The 15025-nt window shown below is 29.5% G+C and overlaps 1 protein-coding gene across 3 annotated transcripts in view; it reads right to left on the reverse strand.

Moving 5' to 3' along the window:
- The window catches only part of LOC107443979 (cyclic AMP response element-binding protein A), a 202078-nt gene that overhangs the window by 79655 nt on the left and 107398 nt on the right, over positions 1–15025 (reverse strand). Inside the window, exon 1 of one of the 3 annotated variants that reach the window (XM_043040058.2) lies at positions 1501–1640. The exons of the other annotated variants lie outside the window; for them this stretch is intronic. Within the exon in view, the coding sequence (XP_042895992.1) occupies positions 1501–1509 (9 nt within the window). The 5' untranslated portion in view covers positions 1510–1640. Of the gene's footprint in view, positions 1–1500; positions 1641–15025 lie in introns of those variants that run through there. 3 annotated transcript variants of the gene reach the window in all.

Here is a 15025-nt window from a genome sequence, read left to right on the forward strand (position 1 = left end):
AAAATTGATACTTAAAAACAAGTTTGGGGACAATATAAGATTGTAAAACAGTTGAACTGATTGGCGAAAATAACACTATTTCTTTCTCATCTGTTTTTTCAGCGTTGCTTTCTCAGTTTTTTCTTCCTTTTTTAAAAGAAAGTAAAATTTATCATGAAAAAAAAAATACATTAGAGATTGTTCGTATTTCTATAAAATTTTGACACATTTCAATTTATTTTGCATTGAAACATGATTTCCATAGTTATAAAAGAGTTAGCTTATTTTATGCGTTTTTCAATGAATGAAAATTTTCAGTATTAAGTAATGTTCATTACTTATGTTCTTCGATGTTTCTGTCATATAAAAGAGCTACTAAATAAATGTTGTGGAGTTAAAACTGATTACATTATAACATTTATTTATTTCATTTTATTTATTTATCTTTTTAAACTAAAATTGTTTTCGGAGTGGAATATCAACTCGCGAAATGACGAAATTAGTAACCAGCTATACTAGGGGCTTGGTTGAGGAGCTCTGCGATCGGACAGAATTTCATTATCGTAATGCGCACACATTTTAAAATTCCATAAGTTATTTCTACAGTTATAACTCACCATTAATGTGGCATTTTCTATTTGCGTTAGCTACTAATTCATTTTATGATTTTCACACTTATGGGCCCATATCATCATTCTACATTCAAACAATTCAAGTCCATATATGAATCTAAGGTGATAATGTCATTCAATTAAGGTAATTCATTTTATGATTTTCACACTTATGGACCCATATCATCATTCTACATTCAAACAATTCAAGTCCATATATGCATCTAAGGTGATAATGTCATTCAATTAAGGTAATTCATTTTATGATTTTCACACTTATGGGCCCATATCATCATTCTACATTCAAACAATTCCATATATGCATCTAAGGTGATAATGTCATTCAATTAAGGTAATTCATTTTATGATTTTCACACTTATGGGCTCATATCATCATTCTACATTCAAGCAATTCAAGTCCATATATGCATCTAAGGTGATAATGTCAGTTTTGAAAAATATATGTATTGCTAATGACGCTATAATTTAATTTTCAGGAAAAAAAGTTAGATTTAAAAATTACTGTTAAGATTTGGACAAGATTTAAATACTATTAAGATGTGGTTTTATTAAGACTATTTCTATGATTTTAAGGCTTATTGAAAGTCTCTTTAAGACAAGCTATCTGGTGAATCAGGATTCAGGAACTGTCGATTTCTTTGCATTTACCTAAGAGAAGGTGTAAAAACTTTTCAGTCAACGTACACAAATGTTGGAAAGTATCTAATTAAGGTAGATTTACCTTACATGCTCAGTACTGTGATTTTTCAAACATAATCAGGATAATAATAATCACAAAATTCTTCCAACCGATCCATAATTTATGACACAAATATAAATTTTAAAAATGACAAACACAGACAGGTAAAAAAAAAAAATATTTTATCTAAAGCATTCTGGGCAAACTCACTCTATACATCTAGACGTCATTGTTCCTCTGTAAAGAAGATAGGACACGTTTAGGACAAGAGGGTCGTAAATTCTTTTTAAAGAAAGAATGCCATCAGTGGATGGTTGAAACCTTCTTTGATGTTCGTTATGGAACGTGAGCATGATTACTGCAAAGAGTTTGTCTCTTTGGAAACTGTTTTTCAGCCAGATAAAATGATAATGGATTTAAATAGTGAGATAAGTAGAGGAATGAATAAGTGATTCGCTTTTAAACGACGTGTTTAGAATTAGGATTACATGAGCACTAAACTACGTGAAAGAAATTGGATTAAAATGTGAATTAGTGTTCTCAAAACTGGAATTTTTGAGATAAATTGAAGATCCACTGAAAAGAGTTGATCTTCTACTTGTTTCAAAAATCGTGATGGGGTTTTAAATGACACCAAATTCAGATCAACAATCAAATTCTTTTCTCTCTCAGACAGAGAGAGTAATAGTGGAAGATTTTTTAGAACGAATTTTCAATTATGTAATCTTTTCTTAGGAATTTATTTTTTAGGAACTTCTTGACATGGATTTAAAATCAAAGGTATCTGGAATTTGAAAACAAGGAAACTGTTTGTTTTTTTTAATGCAATCCATCGTACTGAATCCTATAACTATTTATGTTTGCATTATCCGATCTGCACTAATAATCCAATATTTTTACTCTTCAGTAGAAGAAAAAGAAAAGAAAAATCGGTCTACCCTATCAAAACATCTTTTCTTAAGTCCAACCATAATATTGGTATCTTGAATCTCAATGGTATGCAAATTTGCTGAATGCTTAATAAAGTGTTGAAAGTAACTTAGTTCTCATTTAAGTTGTGATAGTGCCTCGTAATCGATAATACGATACAACTAGGGTCTATACAATGTTAGAAATTTCTAGGAAAAATGGTTATTTTACTATATTCAAACAAAACAACCAAATAACTGTAAATAAGATGGTATTCAAATTGTTTACTGAGAGAAAAAACGTTTAAAAACTGCTTTCACCTAATACGGTTAAATAACCAAGGTTTAACCGCACCAACTAGAGTCACCTAATGAAACCATTTAGTCCCTTGCAGATGGGTACATACAGATATAGCCGAAAGAGCTAACATGTCATTCTCATGACAGACAGAACTGGGGTGTGAGTCCCTGCGTTGGCACTGCAATATTTCCTCCGTTCCTTTCAACACACGAAGCAAACATATTGCGTTAATGCGTTGAGTTAACTTCCCGTTGCAAATGATTCAGTAGATTGTTAATATTTCTATCAAAAAATATAAATAAACTTAATTTTTGATATTTCATACTTTCAGAAATTTCAGAATTCAGTATCATGATTTGTTATGGGAATAGGGAGGACTTTGCGACCCGACTGATTTGACATGCACCAGACACCATTTACCACACGGAAAGTCCTCGTCGTGCGGGAATCTAACTCATGACCTCATGACATTGGAGCCACGCCCTACTAATTCAGCCTATCCCGGCCGAGAAAAAGTTTTCTCTTGCTAAGTGAGCAATGAACCAAAAAACGTGGAGAAACTATGCTTTAAATAAATATCATAATTAAACTCTAAAAATATTCGAGTTATATACAAGCTTGACTTTTATTTTGGGAATCGAATCATAAGCGATAGTGTTAAACAGAAACAAACTTAATGCATGTTGTTATAAAAAAATAAAAATCGTCTCTCGGAATTTTTTGCAGAGCGATAAAAAGAAAATAATTTTTTTTTAACAGTTATAATGATTTGTTAGAAAAGAAATAATGATCTTAACTAGCCATTTAAAAAGAGAATTTCTTGATTTTTGAAAAAATAAGGGGGATTCACAATATAATTTAAATATTTTAAAGATAACTTTTTGTATTTAACTGTTGAGTAACAAAAAATGTGTAAAACACGTGATCACATGGAAGTGCCTGAGAAGGCAAGTAAGCAACTAGTGCTCATTTCTAGAAAACAATATAAAAACTTTATTCAGAAAAAAAAAATACTTTGTGGTTCGCTTTCTCATTAAAATCCATCATGCGAATCATTCTCTCAACTCGCCTAGTTTCGAAAATTAATAGCTACGATGTGAAAATAATAAAAGCATTAAGCGTACATCTAAAGATATTTTCCTTTTTTCAATTTCTTTTATATGAAAAATATTTTGTTTCCCTATTATATTTTTAGGTACTATTTACGCGGGAACTATGATCCATAGTTTAAAATGAAAAGAAAAAAAAAAGAACTTTGCATTTACACAACCATAGTTTCTCTTTCAGTGAGCAAAATAAATGGCTCGATTTAAAATAGTATCAAAAAATAAAATGATGACTGAGCTGTAATGTTATACCTTAGCATTCTAAATTTTCATTAAAAACTAGTATTGAGTACCGCGTACTGTTAACAAACAGAAAACCTCCAAAAAATGATTTAACCGATAAAACATTGTTTCTCAATCACCAGTCTCGTTTCAACATTTATATTAGAATTTAAATTAATTTTATTTATATTTAAATTGGTTTAGGCTCAAGATAATTATCATTGCGGAGAGTATGTGAATAATTAGAAACAAACTGATCATGTGTTGAAAATTTTTATGCGTAAATATTTCTCCAATACACTGTGGGCCAGAAGACCATGATCTTTGGCCAAAAGTCAAAAATTTAATTTTCAACTAAAATATGTGTAGGTAGTTTTAAAATAGCCCAAATTAAGTATTCATACTCATTCCAAGCATTATAATTTACTTTTTGGAGCGACGAGAGTACACAATGTAATGAAAAATATGCTTAAAAATTTTTTTTTTAGATGTAACTTTTAAATTTTTATTTCAGAAATATACATAGGAATTTCACTTTGCTGTTACATTTTTATCACAGTAATTAGTCTGAAATTATAGTAAAATTTTCAGTTTGTTGGATTAGTTAATGCTCTTGACAAATGTACAGTTTATATCTTATCATTTGACATTTTACAATGTTTGAATGGCTTTCGAAACTTAGTTCCAAAAAGTTACACGAGGTAATTAGCTAAACTTTTTTTGTTGTCTTCTTTGATGTTTCTCCTTTTGAAAAAACCTGCTCCATTTTGTCCGTATTGTAAAGGTGAAATAAATATACCGAAAAGCAAAAATTATGTTTTTTTTCTTCATGTTTTCGCGCTATTTTGTAACATTACTTCAGAAATATAATTTGCTTTTCATTTTAATGTAAAATTAAGAAAATTGTTATATTTTCATTGCTATATTTAATTATTGAAACGAACTATATTTTTTTTTTCGCTCGCCATATTTGAGTCACCATTTCATTTTTTTCGGTATTTTTAGTGTATTTAAAAATTTCCACTATGAATTCAATTTACCTGCACATAAAAACCCCTCAATAAGGACCCCCCCCCCAATTTTGAAACAAATTTTATCGAAATACTAATTTTGACCACGAAACCTTGGACGCTGGCCCACTGTGCAATAGTTGATATTACAACCATTAACGGTCCGCGATAAAATACTGAACTATTTTAACGGTCCCTCGGTTAAGAAACTCTGCACTAAAAGAAAGTTTTTTTTGTTGTTTTTTTAACATTGAATGTCTTTTATTTTTGTAACTAAAGGGTTAATTTATCTTTAAAAAAATCAAGCAATGTTACTTAGGGACAAAAAGAAAAGAAGAAAAAAAAAAACCAACTTATTGGTTCTGTCAAGTTCAACTTTCTCGTAATCATCACTTAGCTGGTATATACGCAGATAGAGGTGAAGGGGGATAAAGGTAAGATAAAGAAAAGAGATGTTGGAAAGTGAATTTACCCTATTTAATATTTCATACAGAAGGCTCATATCTTAGATAAGTTTTATTGCAGAAGATTCTGGTGAGGTTTTTTACATTTATTTTTGACTCTATCACCGGGTTATCATATAAAAAGTTCTCTTTTAAAAATAAATCGCAGAGTAATAATAAATTTAGAGATAAATTACAATCTTTTATGCTGCAGATATATTGATGACATTTTTTTGCGTCAACTTTCCTGAATTTCAAAATTTACATCATTCAATTAATCCAAATAGTTCTGGATAGACTCTTGTTAAAATTAGTGGCGATAATATTGCAATAAACTTTTTAGATTTACATTAAGAACTGGGCAACGAACCCGCTATCTTTGTATACGATAAACGTTATAAGACTTCAAATTTGACGCACTAGGTCTACGAAACTCTTTAGTTGCATCAGCGTCAAAGTGCTCAGAGGTATTTCTGAAGTTATCAGATTCAATTGAATTTGAAAAATAAAACCCACTTAACTTTGAAAATTTTAAAGCTAAACTTATTTATTTGCAGTAATTTTACAATAATTTCATCTATCACCTTTTGGCCTAATTTATAGTTTAAGTCTTGAGATTTACATCGTCCGCAAATGCCACCATTTCTGACGCACGATCTTCAATCCAATAATATGGCTGCTCATGTGTACGTAGACCGAGTTTCGACTATGGATTTCATTTTATATTTAAAATTTTAGCGTTATTGATAATGTAGGATCCTGCCAATTGCAACATGGCCTAAAGCCTACCCACCACATCTTAGTTCAAAGGTATGCGGTGCTGTTGGCTGCTGATAAGGTACAACACATTTTATTGCTTTGATCTTTTTGTATTATCTTATTACANGTGCTTTCTAATTTGTATCAATCTAGCCAGAGCAAAACATATGAATACAATAGCTTAAGGAGTACTCAAAAAATTGAAAATAAAATAAAACACATTAAGTAAAAATATATATAAGAAATAAAACATTTCAAGCAAAGAACAGAAAATAAAAGGCAAAGAAAAAACGGAACAAAACACAAAATGAAAATCTATAAAGCAAGTAGCGAATTCAAATGAACTTACACGTACCGGAGTCTTTCAAGAATAATTTTAAGTATTTTTCTAATAAGATTGCCAGATTAGAAAATATGAAAACAGAAGCGTAAATAGAGTTAGAAGAGTAAATAGAGTGATCTTTCATGTCGCGTTCTTACTGAAGTACTTGCACGTTTGATTTGTTAGTTATCTTGGAATGACCCGAAAATGGAATGCGCAAGGTAATAATATTATACTGGATAATTTAAATTTATATATATATATATATAAAATAAAAAAAGGAATGCTAAAAAGAAAGTGTTTCTTGCTTCATGCACGTATACCAAAACATTTCTTTATTTTTTTATTTTTCTATAGGTTTCATAATAAAAATGACCATTATTTAAATTCAAAGAACCAATTTAAAATTAAATTATCAGTTTTTTTTTCTAATCATTATTATAATTCTTTAGACCATAATTAAGAACTTTATCGATAGCTTTGCGGAAGTTCATTTCCTTAACAATGAGCAATATAATCTTATTTACAGATAGTAGTGAGTTTATTTTGATAATAATCACAATGACATCATTAGCGGGTTCTAAAATTATACTAATTTAGTCCGCACTTAACGGACAATAAAAGTCCACTAAAGAATAAAATAACTAATGGTATTTTATATAGCCTATAATGTAATAATATAATATCCTCTTAATAGTGTCCTTTTGTTACTTCACATTGAAACTAATAGGAGTAATTTGAAAATGACTTTTTGTACTTTGTGACTGAATAAAATAATAAAAATGTGTGAATATGAAACTCATAAAATAATTGATTTTTATATTTGACTGAATCCTGAACAAAATTTCTGAACATATGAATATCTTTCATTTTCGCTACATGGAGAATATACGATTCGATTGAATAAAAATTAATTCATGCATTTTTTCTTTTAAATTGGCAAAAAGTTGTCATTATTGTGGCCACAAATTTTCAATTTTTCTTTTATCAAATTGAGAAATATTTAGGTCACTCCAAATGGGCTAGTATTTCGTTTTTGAAAAGAAGAACTAAAATTTGTTTTTATTTATGCTTTAAAAAATTAAAACAAACGTTTCTGACACAGAAAAGTAAAGAGAACGAACAAAATATATTTTTCAGCACGCATTGCATATTGTACAACACCAAAGAATATTTATCTACTATTAATCTTAACTTAATCTGAAAAATGTAACATAATCAACTAACTACTAATGAATAAGATAAACATTTTCATAACTATTGCTTTTAGTATGAAGAAAAATTGATCAGAACTGAGATCTGAAAAAAAAGCTGAATAATCCGTCTCTTTATATTCAATGTCTTGAAGAGGTTAATATGAATGTAGGTAATCATCCTGAGTTAGATAAGAAAGATAGAAGAAAAACCAAAATAGAAAGGCATTGGCAGATCCTCTGATTGTTATCAGTCAATCAGTTGTATGTTATCACTCCAGAAAATAATCCCCTACCTTTACTATATCTGCAGATTATTGTTTGAAGGCACATAACTAAAAAACCGTCTGTTAGTATATTTTGTTAGGCAACTGACCAAGACAATACGGGTCGATTAGTTTAGAATGCGCTGCTAAAAATTCTTTGAAGGGTTTCAGAACTAAAAGTTTCTATTCGTATCTGCCCGCCTAGTTCACTGTCCTCTTGGAAGTGTAATTATATTTAGTTCCAAGGAAACAGAATGGACGTTTTGGATTATTACATTAGAGATGAAATGGATAGAAAACACAGAGCAAAGTATTTTGTTTTCATTCTGTTATGATTGTGTGAACGAGAATTGTATACGGATAATCATTTTATCTGAGAACTTTCGTCGGAGCTTCCGCAGTGACACCAAAAGGATTTGATTGTGTGATTTGTGTCATTATATCTGAATTCTTCAATAAAAATTGTGATCTGTATCAAATATGTAATTTATTTTATCGGATGAATAAATTTGATACGATAGTATCTTTTTCGGCAATTTTTCAGGTCTGAAAATAGAATCGATTGTTTCTGATTGAATTTGTCATACTTTTAGAAGAAATCAGTGCAAGTTGTTTACCAGAGAGTATGTTTCCTGGATACTGTTAGAGATTTCTCAGTAAAAATGGTCAAATAGCATTTTATTTCATTGCTATTTTACCATATTCAACCAAAACAGCCAAATAACCATTAAAAAAAGATGATATTCAAACAGTTAAGAGCGAGAAAAAACGTTTTGTTTATTGTTTTTACCTAATACGGTTCAACAACCGGAATTCTATCCGCGCCAACTAGGGCAACCTTATGAAATCATTTTGTTCCATGCGACTAGGAATATATCGTAGCTGAGAGGCTAATCGGTCAATCTCATGATCGGCTGAACAGGGGTTCGAATTTCAGCGTTGATACCACAAATTTCATTCAATACGCGAAGAGTTTCAAGTATCCTGCACTTTCAATTGGTGACCTTGGACAATTAGAATACGAAACTAAAATTCACGCATAAATGGCGCAGCACCCAGAGAGCTCCAATGTCCGTTTAAATTTGATTTTTATGGTTTAGAAACTATGCTAGTTGTCAATGGTTGCAAAACTGTACAGCTTTGTATTCATGTTTTTTAACCGTATCAATTGTAAACAGTTTCAAAATCTTAAAAATAAGAAATGTTCCGACTATAAATTTTATGGTTATTTAGTTGAACAGATTGCTGCTGGTTATTTTACCGTATATTCAGAAGGGAAATTCTAACAAGGTAACATATATTCGAAGAAACAGAAAAAATGGAAGGTTTTTTTTGGTTCTATTTTTGAATGATTAAGAATTTTTTTTTTATTCTCTAAAAAATATGAATTTATTTTGAAGTTCTTACATCTCTGAAGTTTTTTTGCTTTTTTCAAGAAGATTTAAAATAAATAAATAAATAAAAATTATTAATATGTAAAGAAAAATAAATTGTTAATTAATAAATAAAAAAAATTATATTAATTTATAAATAAAGAAGTAACTAAAATGAAATTTTAAATAAATAATTATTAAATTAAATGAATAAATAAAATAAAATAAAGTAATCAAGTTAAACAGATGCAAATGTGAGTTGACAGTTCTGCAAATACCTAATTATTATTCTCACATTTTAATTTTTTGAAGCTGTTTAAACTAGAATTAAGATTTATTCTAAACACAACATGCCAAGAACTCAAAATATTTAAGTAAAAAAACAATATTTTACCAGGTTTGAAAAATGTTAATAAGATTCTTAAAAATAGCATTTATCTTATTGCAAGAACTTTTAATAAGTGAGATTTCTGTAAATACATTTTCTTAATTTTATATCAAATCACTCACCGATATTTAAATAGTTCAACGCTCTTGTTATCCAGTTAAAACGCCCCTCAAACTCAATTCTACTGGTATAGAAAAAGCAAAGAAAACACGTTTAAGATGGGGAGTGGTTCTTTAAAAAAAGAGATCCCGTTGAACAACTCCTTTAGGAAATATGTAGAGTTTTTCCTTTATTCAAATCTACATTTCCATTGTTTTCGAACAGTTTACATTTTAATAAGATTCTAATTAATTTTAATATTGTTACATCATAGTATTAAATTTAAAATTAATTTATATTGCCTTACAGAAGTACTAAAATATAAATAGAATTAAAGCACTGTGATGCAGAAAAATAAATTCTGGAAATATCACCGTACGTCAGTCCAAATTGAAGCCTTATATTTTTCAAGTGAAGTGACAGATTCTTACGATTTTAGTGGTTGACATTCTTGTCAAAAATAAGGGAAACAGTCGATTGCCATTGAAAGGAGAATGCTAATTACAAGATATATTTTCAAGAAAAATAGTTAATTAATAAATTTCAAAACTTAGTCAACCACTTCTTAGCCAACTTGCATTAATTTAACTCCACTTTCCTATGGAACAAGGATGTTTTATAATTAAAAAACTTACACTTTAAGAAAGTTCTTTTAGAGAATGCTAACTATCATGAAAAAAAAAAACCCAATCTAGTTATTTTTAATAATTTCATGAAAGTTTTGTGACTAAAAAAGTGCAAGTGTTACACTTTAAAAATCTTTTTTAAAGGCTAAATGTCAGGAAACAATTCAAATACGTTTTTCTTCACAAGAGTTTTGCAATTAAAGATGCGCATCACTTTTTGTAAAAAGCTAAACGTTATGACGAAAGAAATCAAGTGAGTGATTATGAATTCAGGTTTTTGGGATTAAAAAAAATGAAAAAAGTACGATACTACTTATAATAATAATACAGAAAACGCTCGTTTAGAATAAATACTATGTATTCTCAAACTTTTTAGTGAGATTAAATGATAAGTTAATTTTGAATTTAGAATAAAGTCGTCTGACCAGTCACTCCGGCTTATTTTTTATAATTCTAATCGCATTTATGAAAATTAAAAGTCTTGCGTTCCCCTTCTCGTCTGAAAGCCAACAGACCAAGGTCGCTCAGGTGTACATATTTATATATATAAGCGGTCACAAGGCAACATCTTACAAAATAATCGTTTGCTCTTCAGTTATCATTCCCCTTTTGCGCACCACACATCACGTAATAATGGCTTCAGGAATGCGTGACGTCATAGTAAGAGGCTACACAATAGGCAAAAAGGCGGAAGTGCAAATTTTCAAAAGTAAATAAGCAAATGAATATCATATGGTCAAAAGTTAAAAAAAAAAGAAGCACGCAGTTGAATAATCGAACAGATTTTCAAAAGAGCTTGCTTGTCTGCATAAGCGGCAATATATATACAAATTGGGGGGAATTCTGAACACCTTATTGAATTAAATGATAGCAAAATTTTATCATATTATTCTTTAACAAGGCATTGAACCTTATACATCACCTCCTAAATAAAGGAGCGCATAACGAATTAGGTTAGAAACCATACAATTTTTATGTTTTATTACTTAATTATAGTAATTATTGAAACCATCATAATTTTTGAAAGCAATACAAGTGTGTAATTTAGAACTATTTTCTTGAATGATCTTTTAGGGAAAATTTTAAAATGCAGAATTAAAAAAGTATCAGAAAATGCATTATTTTGCATTTAATTTTGAGATTTCATAGGTTTGAAAGCATATAAAACAATATGCTTTCAAACCTATGAAAACAAATTTATATTACGCTGAAACGATAAATATAGAAAGTCATTTAAGTGTGTTTTGTTTATCATATTAAAAATTTTAAAAAGCTTATGTTTAAAAGATATGTAGATCTATGTTAATGGGACTCCATTTGGGTTAAGTAAAACCCATCACGCCAATTCCTATTAATGTTACAAGAAACCCATCGGATCTTTGTATCTTTTCTGACAATCAAGATTGATTATACCTTTCCAGTTATAATTGTACTCAGGAGACAGATGATCAATTATTGGCTCCTTTTCAATGAAAATCATAAAACGATTTGCTCCAATTTTATCGAATTTATGAAGACAGTAAAATAATTTTTTTAAATTTACGAATAAAAATCGTCAGCAATGCTATTTAACAATTTTTTCACTATTTAACAATTTGATTTTTTATTAATTTTTTTAAATCTGTTGAAAGAGGGTTTTTAAGATGATCCGGCATTTATTCATCTGAGATGTTTGAAAGGTAGGACAAAAGAGACACTTCACAATGCACATTCGATTCCCCCCCCCCTTCTGCCTTTATTTTACTTGACACAAGATAAGTTATATTGAAATATACGACGTTCCTGTTACGACTCGACTCCTAAAGAGGACATAATGAACCTTTCAAAATAGGCCATAAGAAAAAACAACAACACTTTTTTTTACAGTTAGTGCGGTATTTTATTTTCAATCCATATTTTCTTCTAACTAGGTAGATTACATTTCGATGTGAAAAAAATTATAATAATTTAGGAGAGTTTTGGTGATAGTTATGAAATATTTATTCCGTTTTGGTACATATTCTTGTTTAAAAATTTAGAAATTTATATTAAAAACGGAGAATTATTTCTGAGTATTTTTTATACAAATTTTAAAGTACTTAATTTTATCAAAAACAGCTGGTTCTGGACAAAAATGATTATCGTGATGAGTTTTTATGTAGAACATTTATGCAGTTCAAGTTTGTTTTACAGTTCTACATTAAACATTCAATTTGATTAATTATAATTTAATGACAAAAAGGTCACTGCCTAATCCAAAGAAATTGTTTATATTTCCCAAGCATTTCAATAAAATTAAAAGGTGTTAGAAAATGTTTCTGACGTAATATTAAAGGAAGAAATAACAACGCGAAGACAGAAAGGTTAACTAGCTCAATTTAGGTTAGTAAAATCCATATTTATGTGAACATAACAAACTAGTATTTGAAAAGAGAGTGATAATCCTATCAAAAAGTATGCAGAGTACAAAAAATATATACGTCGTACAGCACCTTATTGGAATTTAATCGTTTTATATTAAGCAGCATTATAAGTAAATATCCCATTTTCAAATACTTCAAAGGACTCAGGATGAGCAGCGTTGTCTCAAGGAAAAGAGCTCTCGTCTCCTAATGAGGGTTCCCAGGTTCGAATTCCAACGATGGCTGGTCGATACGAATTCTGCTTCTGACTCGCACCGAGCACAGTGCTGAAAGAAACATCCTCAGTGGTAAATTTATTATGGGTTATAATCCCTATGTCATCGAATTAACCGTAGGAGGTTTTCATCTTCATGTAAAGCAATTGCAAGTTAGTTCCATCAAAAGGTCCTCCACGAAGGTTAGTTTGTCCAAATGCTTGATTTAAGGGTTCTCTTGTCCTTCGGGTTGGGTTCAAAATTTCAAGGCTATGGTGCTTAACAGGGATAGTCGTAAATCACAAAAGAGGTCGACAGTTCAACATTGGTTATAAAATAAAATAAAAGCACTCATAATGTCTGGTACAAAACTAAAAGAAAGATAAACAATGAGTAAGGCCGAGATGATATAGAGCACTCGTCTTTTAATCAGGTGACTCAAATTTTTGATAAAAATTTCTCAACATTCTGATCGATTCGTAAACTGCTCTCAACCACAATGCTTACCTAAAGCACCCCGTTTCATCACGCTAACCATGGAAGGTTTTTAAGGTTTTTCTCTCTATGTAACACACTTAGCGGATTATTTCAATCTAACAGTCAGCGATGAAAACAAATTTGCCCTAACTATTAACCCACGAGTTCTGCACGTCGTTCAAAAATACAAAGTAAATGTTGAACTCAGTTAGTTGTAAATTATATTCTGGGTCAGCTCTTTAACGCAAATCATAAAACCTTGAAGGAGAATGAAAAGTATCAGGGGGAGCAGAAAGTAATGTCGTTTTGGTGCATTTGTTATCAAGATTTTATTTTTAATCAATTATGCATGCTCCCTCGTCAGCAACAACCTTTCAATGCCGAATAGAAAATGAATCGAAAAAAATTAATTGGTTCTTAAAACATTTCGAATATTGAATGCGAAGAAACGGCATTACTTTCTAGTTCCCCCTGATATTTAGGTCATGTTCTATAAAGAAAAGAAAAATGTACTTTAGAATGGATCTAAAAAAAGTAAAAAAAAAAAAAAAAATTTCTTATTTTAAAAGATGCAATTTTACTCTCATCACTCAAATTTATTTTTAGTTTAGTGTCATGTCAAGAGGTTGATACTCATCATTTCGATATTTTTACTCAAAGGTTTCTCTGACTTGAGTATATAACGATGCAGAGTTGAACATTATGAGTCACGCATCTTGCATGTGAGTAGACTGTTACTGAAGAATGGTAAAATCATATGAAATACATTTATTCAGATAATTAAATTTAATTTTGGTTTTAAAACATAAAATTTAAATTTAAAACAAGGAATTATGACTGTTTTTAAAATGCGTTTTAATAGTTGGAAACTATGCAACAAAAATAACGTATAAATTCAAACGCATAAAAGAGAGTTGTATAAGCAAATGCAAATAACATTTAATTTTGCACAAAATAAGGCCATAGAATATTTATCAGAAAATATGCTTCATAACAGTTTTAATAATTGTTGCGAAATTTTCTCATAGTTGAAGTTTTATCAGCTAAACTTCCTGCCAATTATAACGAGTAAGAAAACATAACAAATATAACTTAGAAGCTACTGATAAAAACACTTAAAACATTCCATTAAATTCAAATTGACAAATAGCTGAAATAAAATTTTAATTAAGTTTTCAAAAACCATTTTTTAAAAATATTTTAAATACTATTTATTAGAGCCACTAAAAATAAAAATTTTCACTATCCAAATATTAGGACCAGTTAGGTAGGAATTTATATGAACATCTAATAAATACTGAGTACCAAGGTCATAACAACCAAAGGATACTAATAAAAAAAAAGAAAAAAAAAAGATCCACATACAGCTTTTATACCAAATAAAATTTATTCGGAGATCGAAAATTTTTCACGCGAATCCAGATAGTCATGACTAACAATGCGTAACGCTTTGCGAAGTGTTCCAAACTCGTCATCCGGTCTTCTATTTGTCCCTCCCACCCCTCAACATCATACCAGCACATAAAAACAGAAAAGTTTACTTCCTTGACCCCCGATAATTTGCCCCCAAACTTCTAACAGGCCGAAAAAGTATTTTGCGATTATAATTTTCTTTCGCTGGATTTAGAAAGAAATTATTTCAATTT

Source organism: Parasteatoda tepidariorum, chromosome X1 (assembly GCF_043381705.1).
Source record: "Parasteatoda tepidariorum isolate YZ-2023 chromosome X1, CAS_Ptep_4.0, whole genome shotgun sequence".
In the NCBI taxonomy this organism is placed as follows: Eukaryota; Metazoa; Arthropoda; class Arachnida; order Araneae; family Theridiidae; genus Parasteatoda; species Parasteatoda tepidariorum.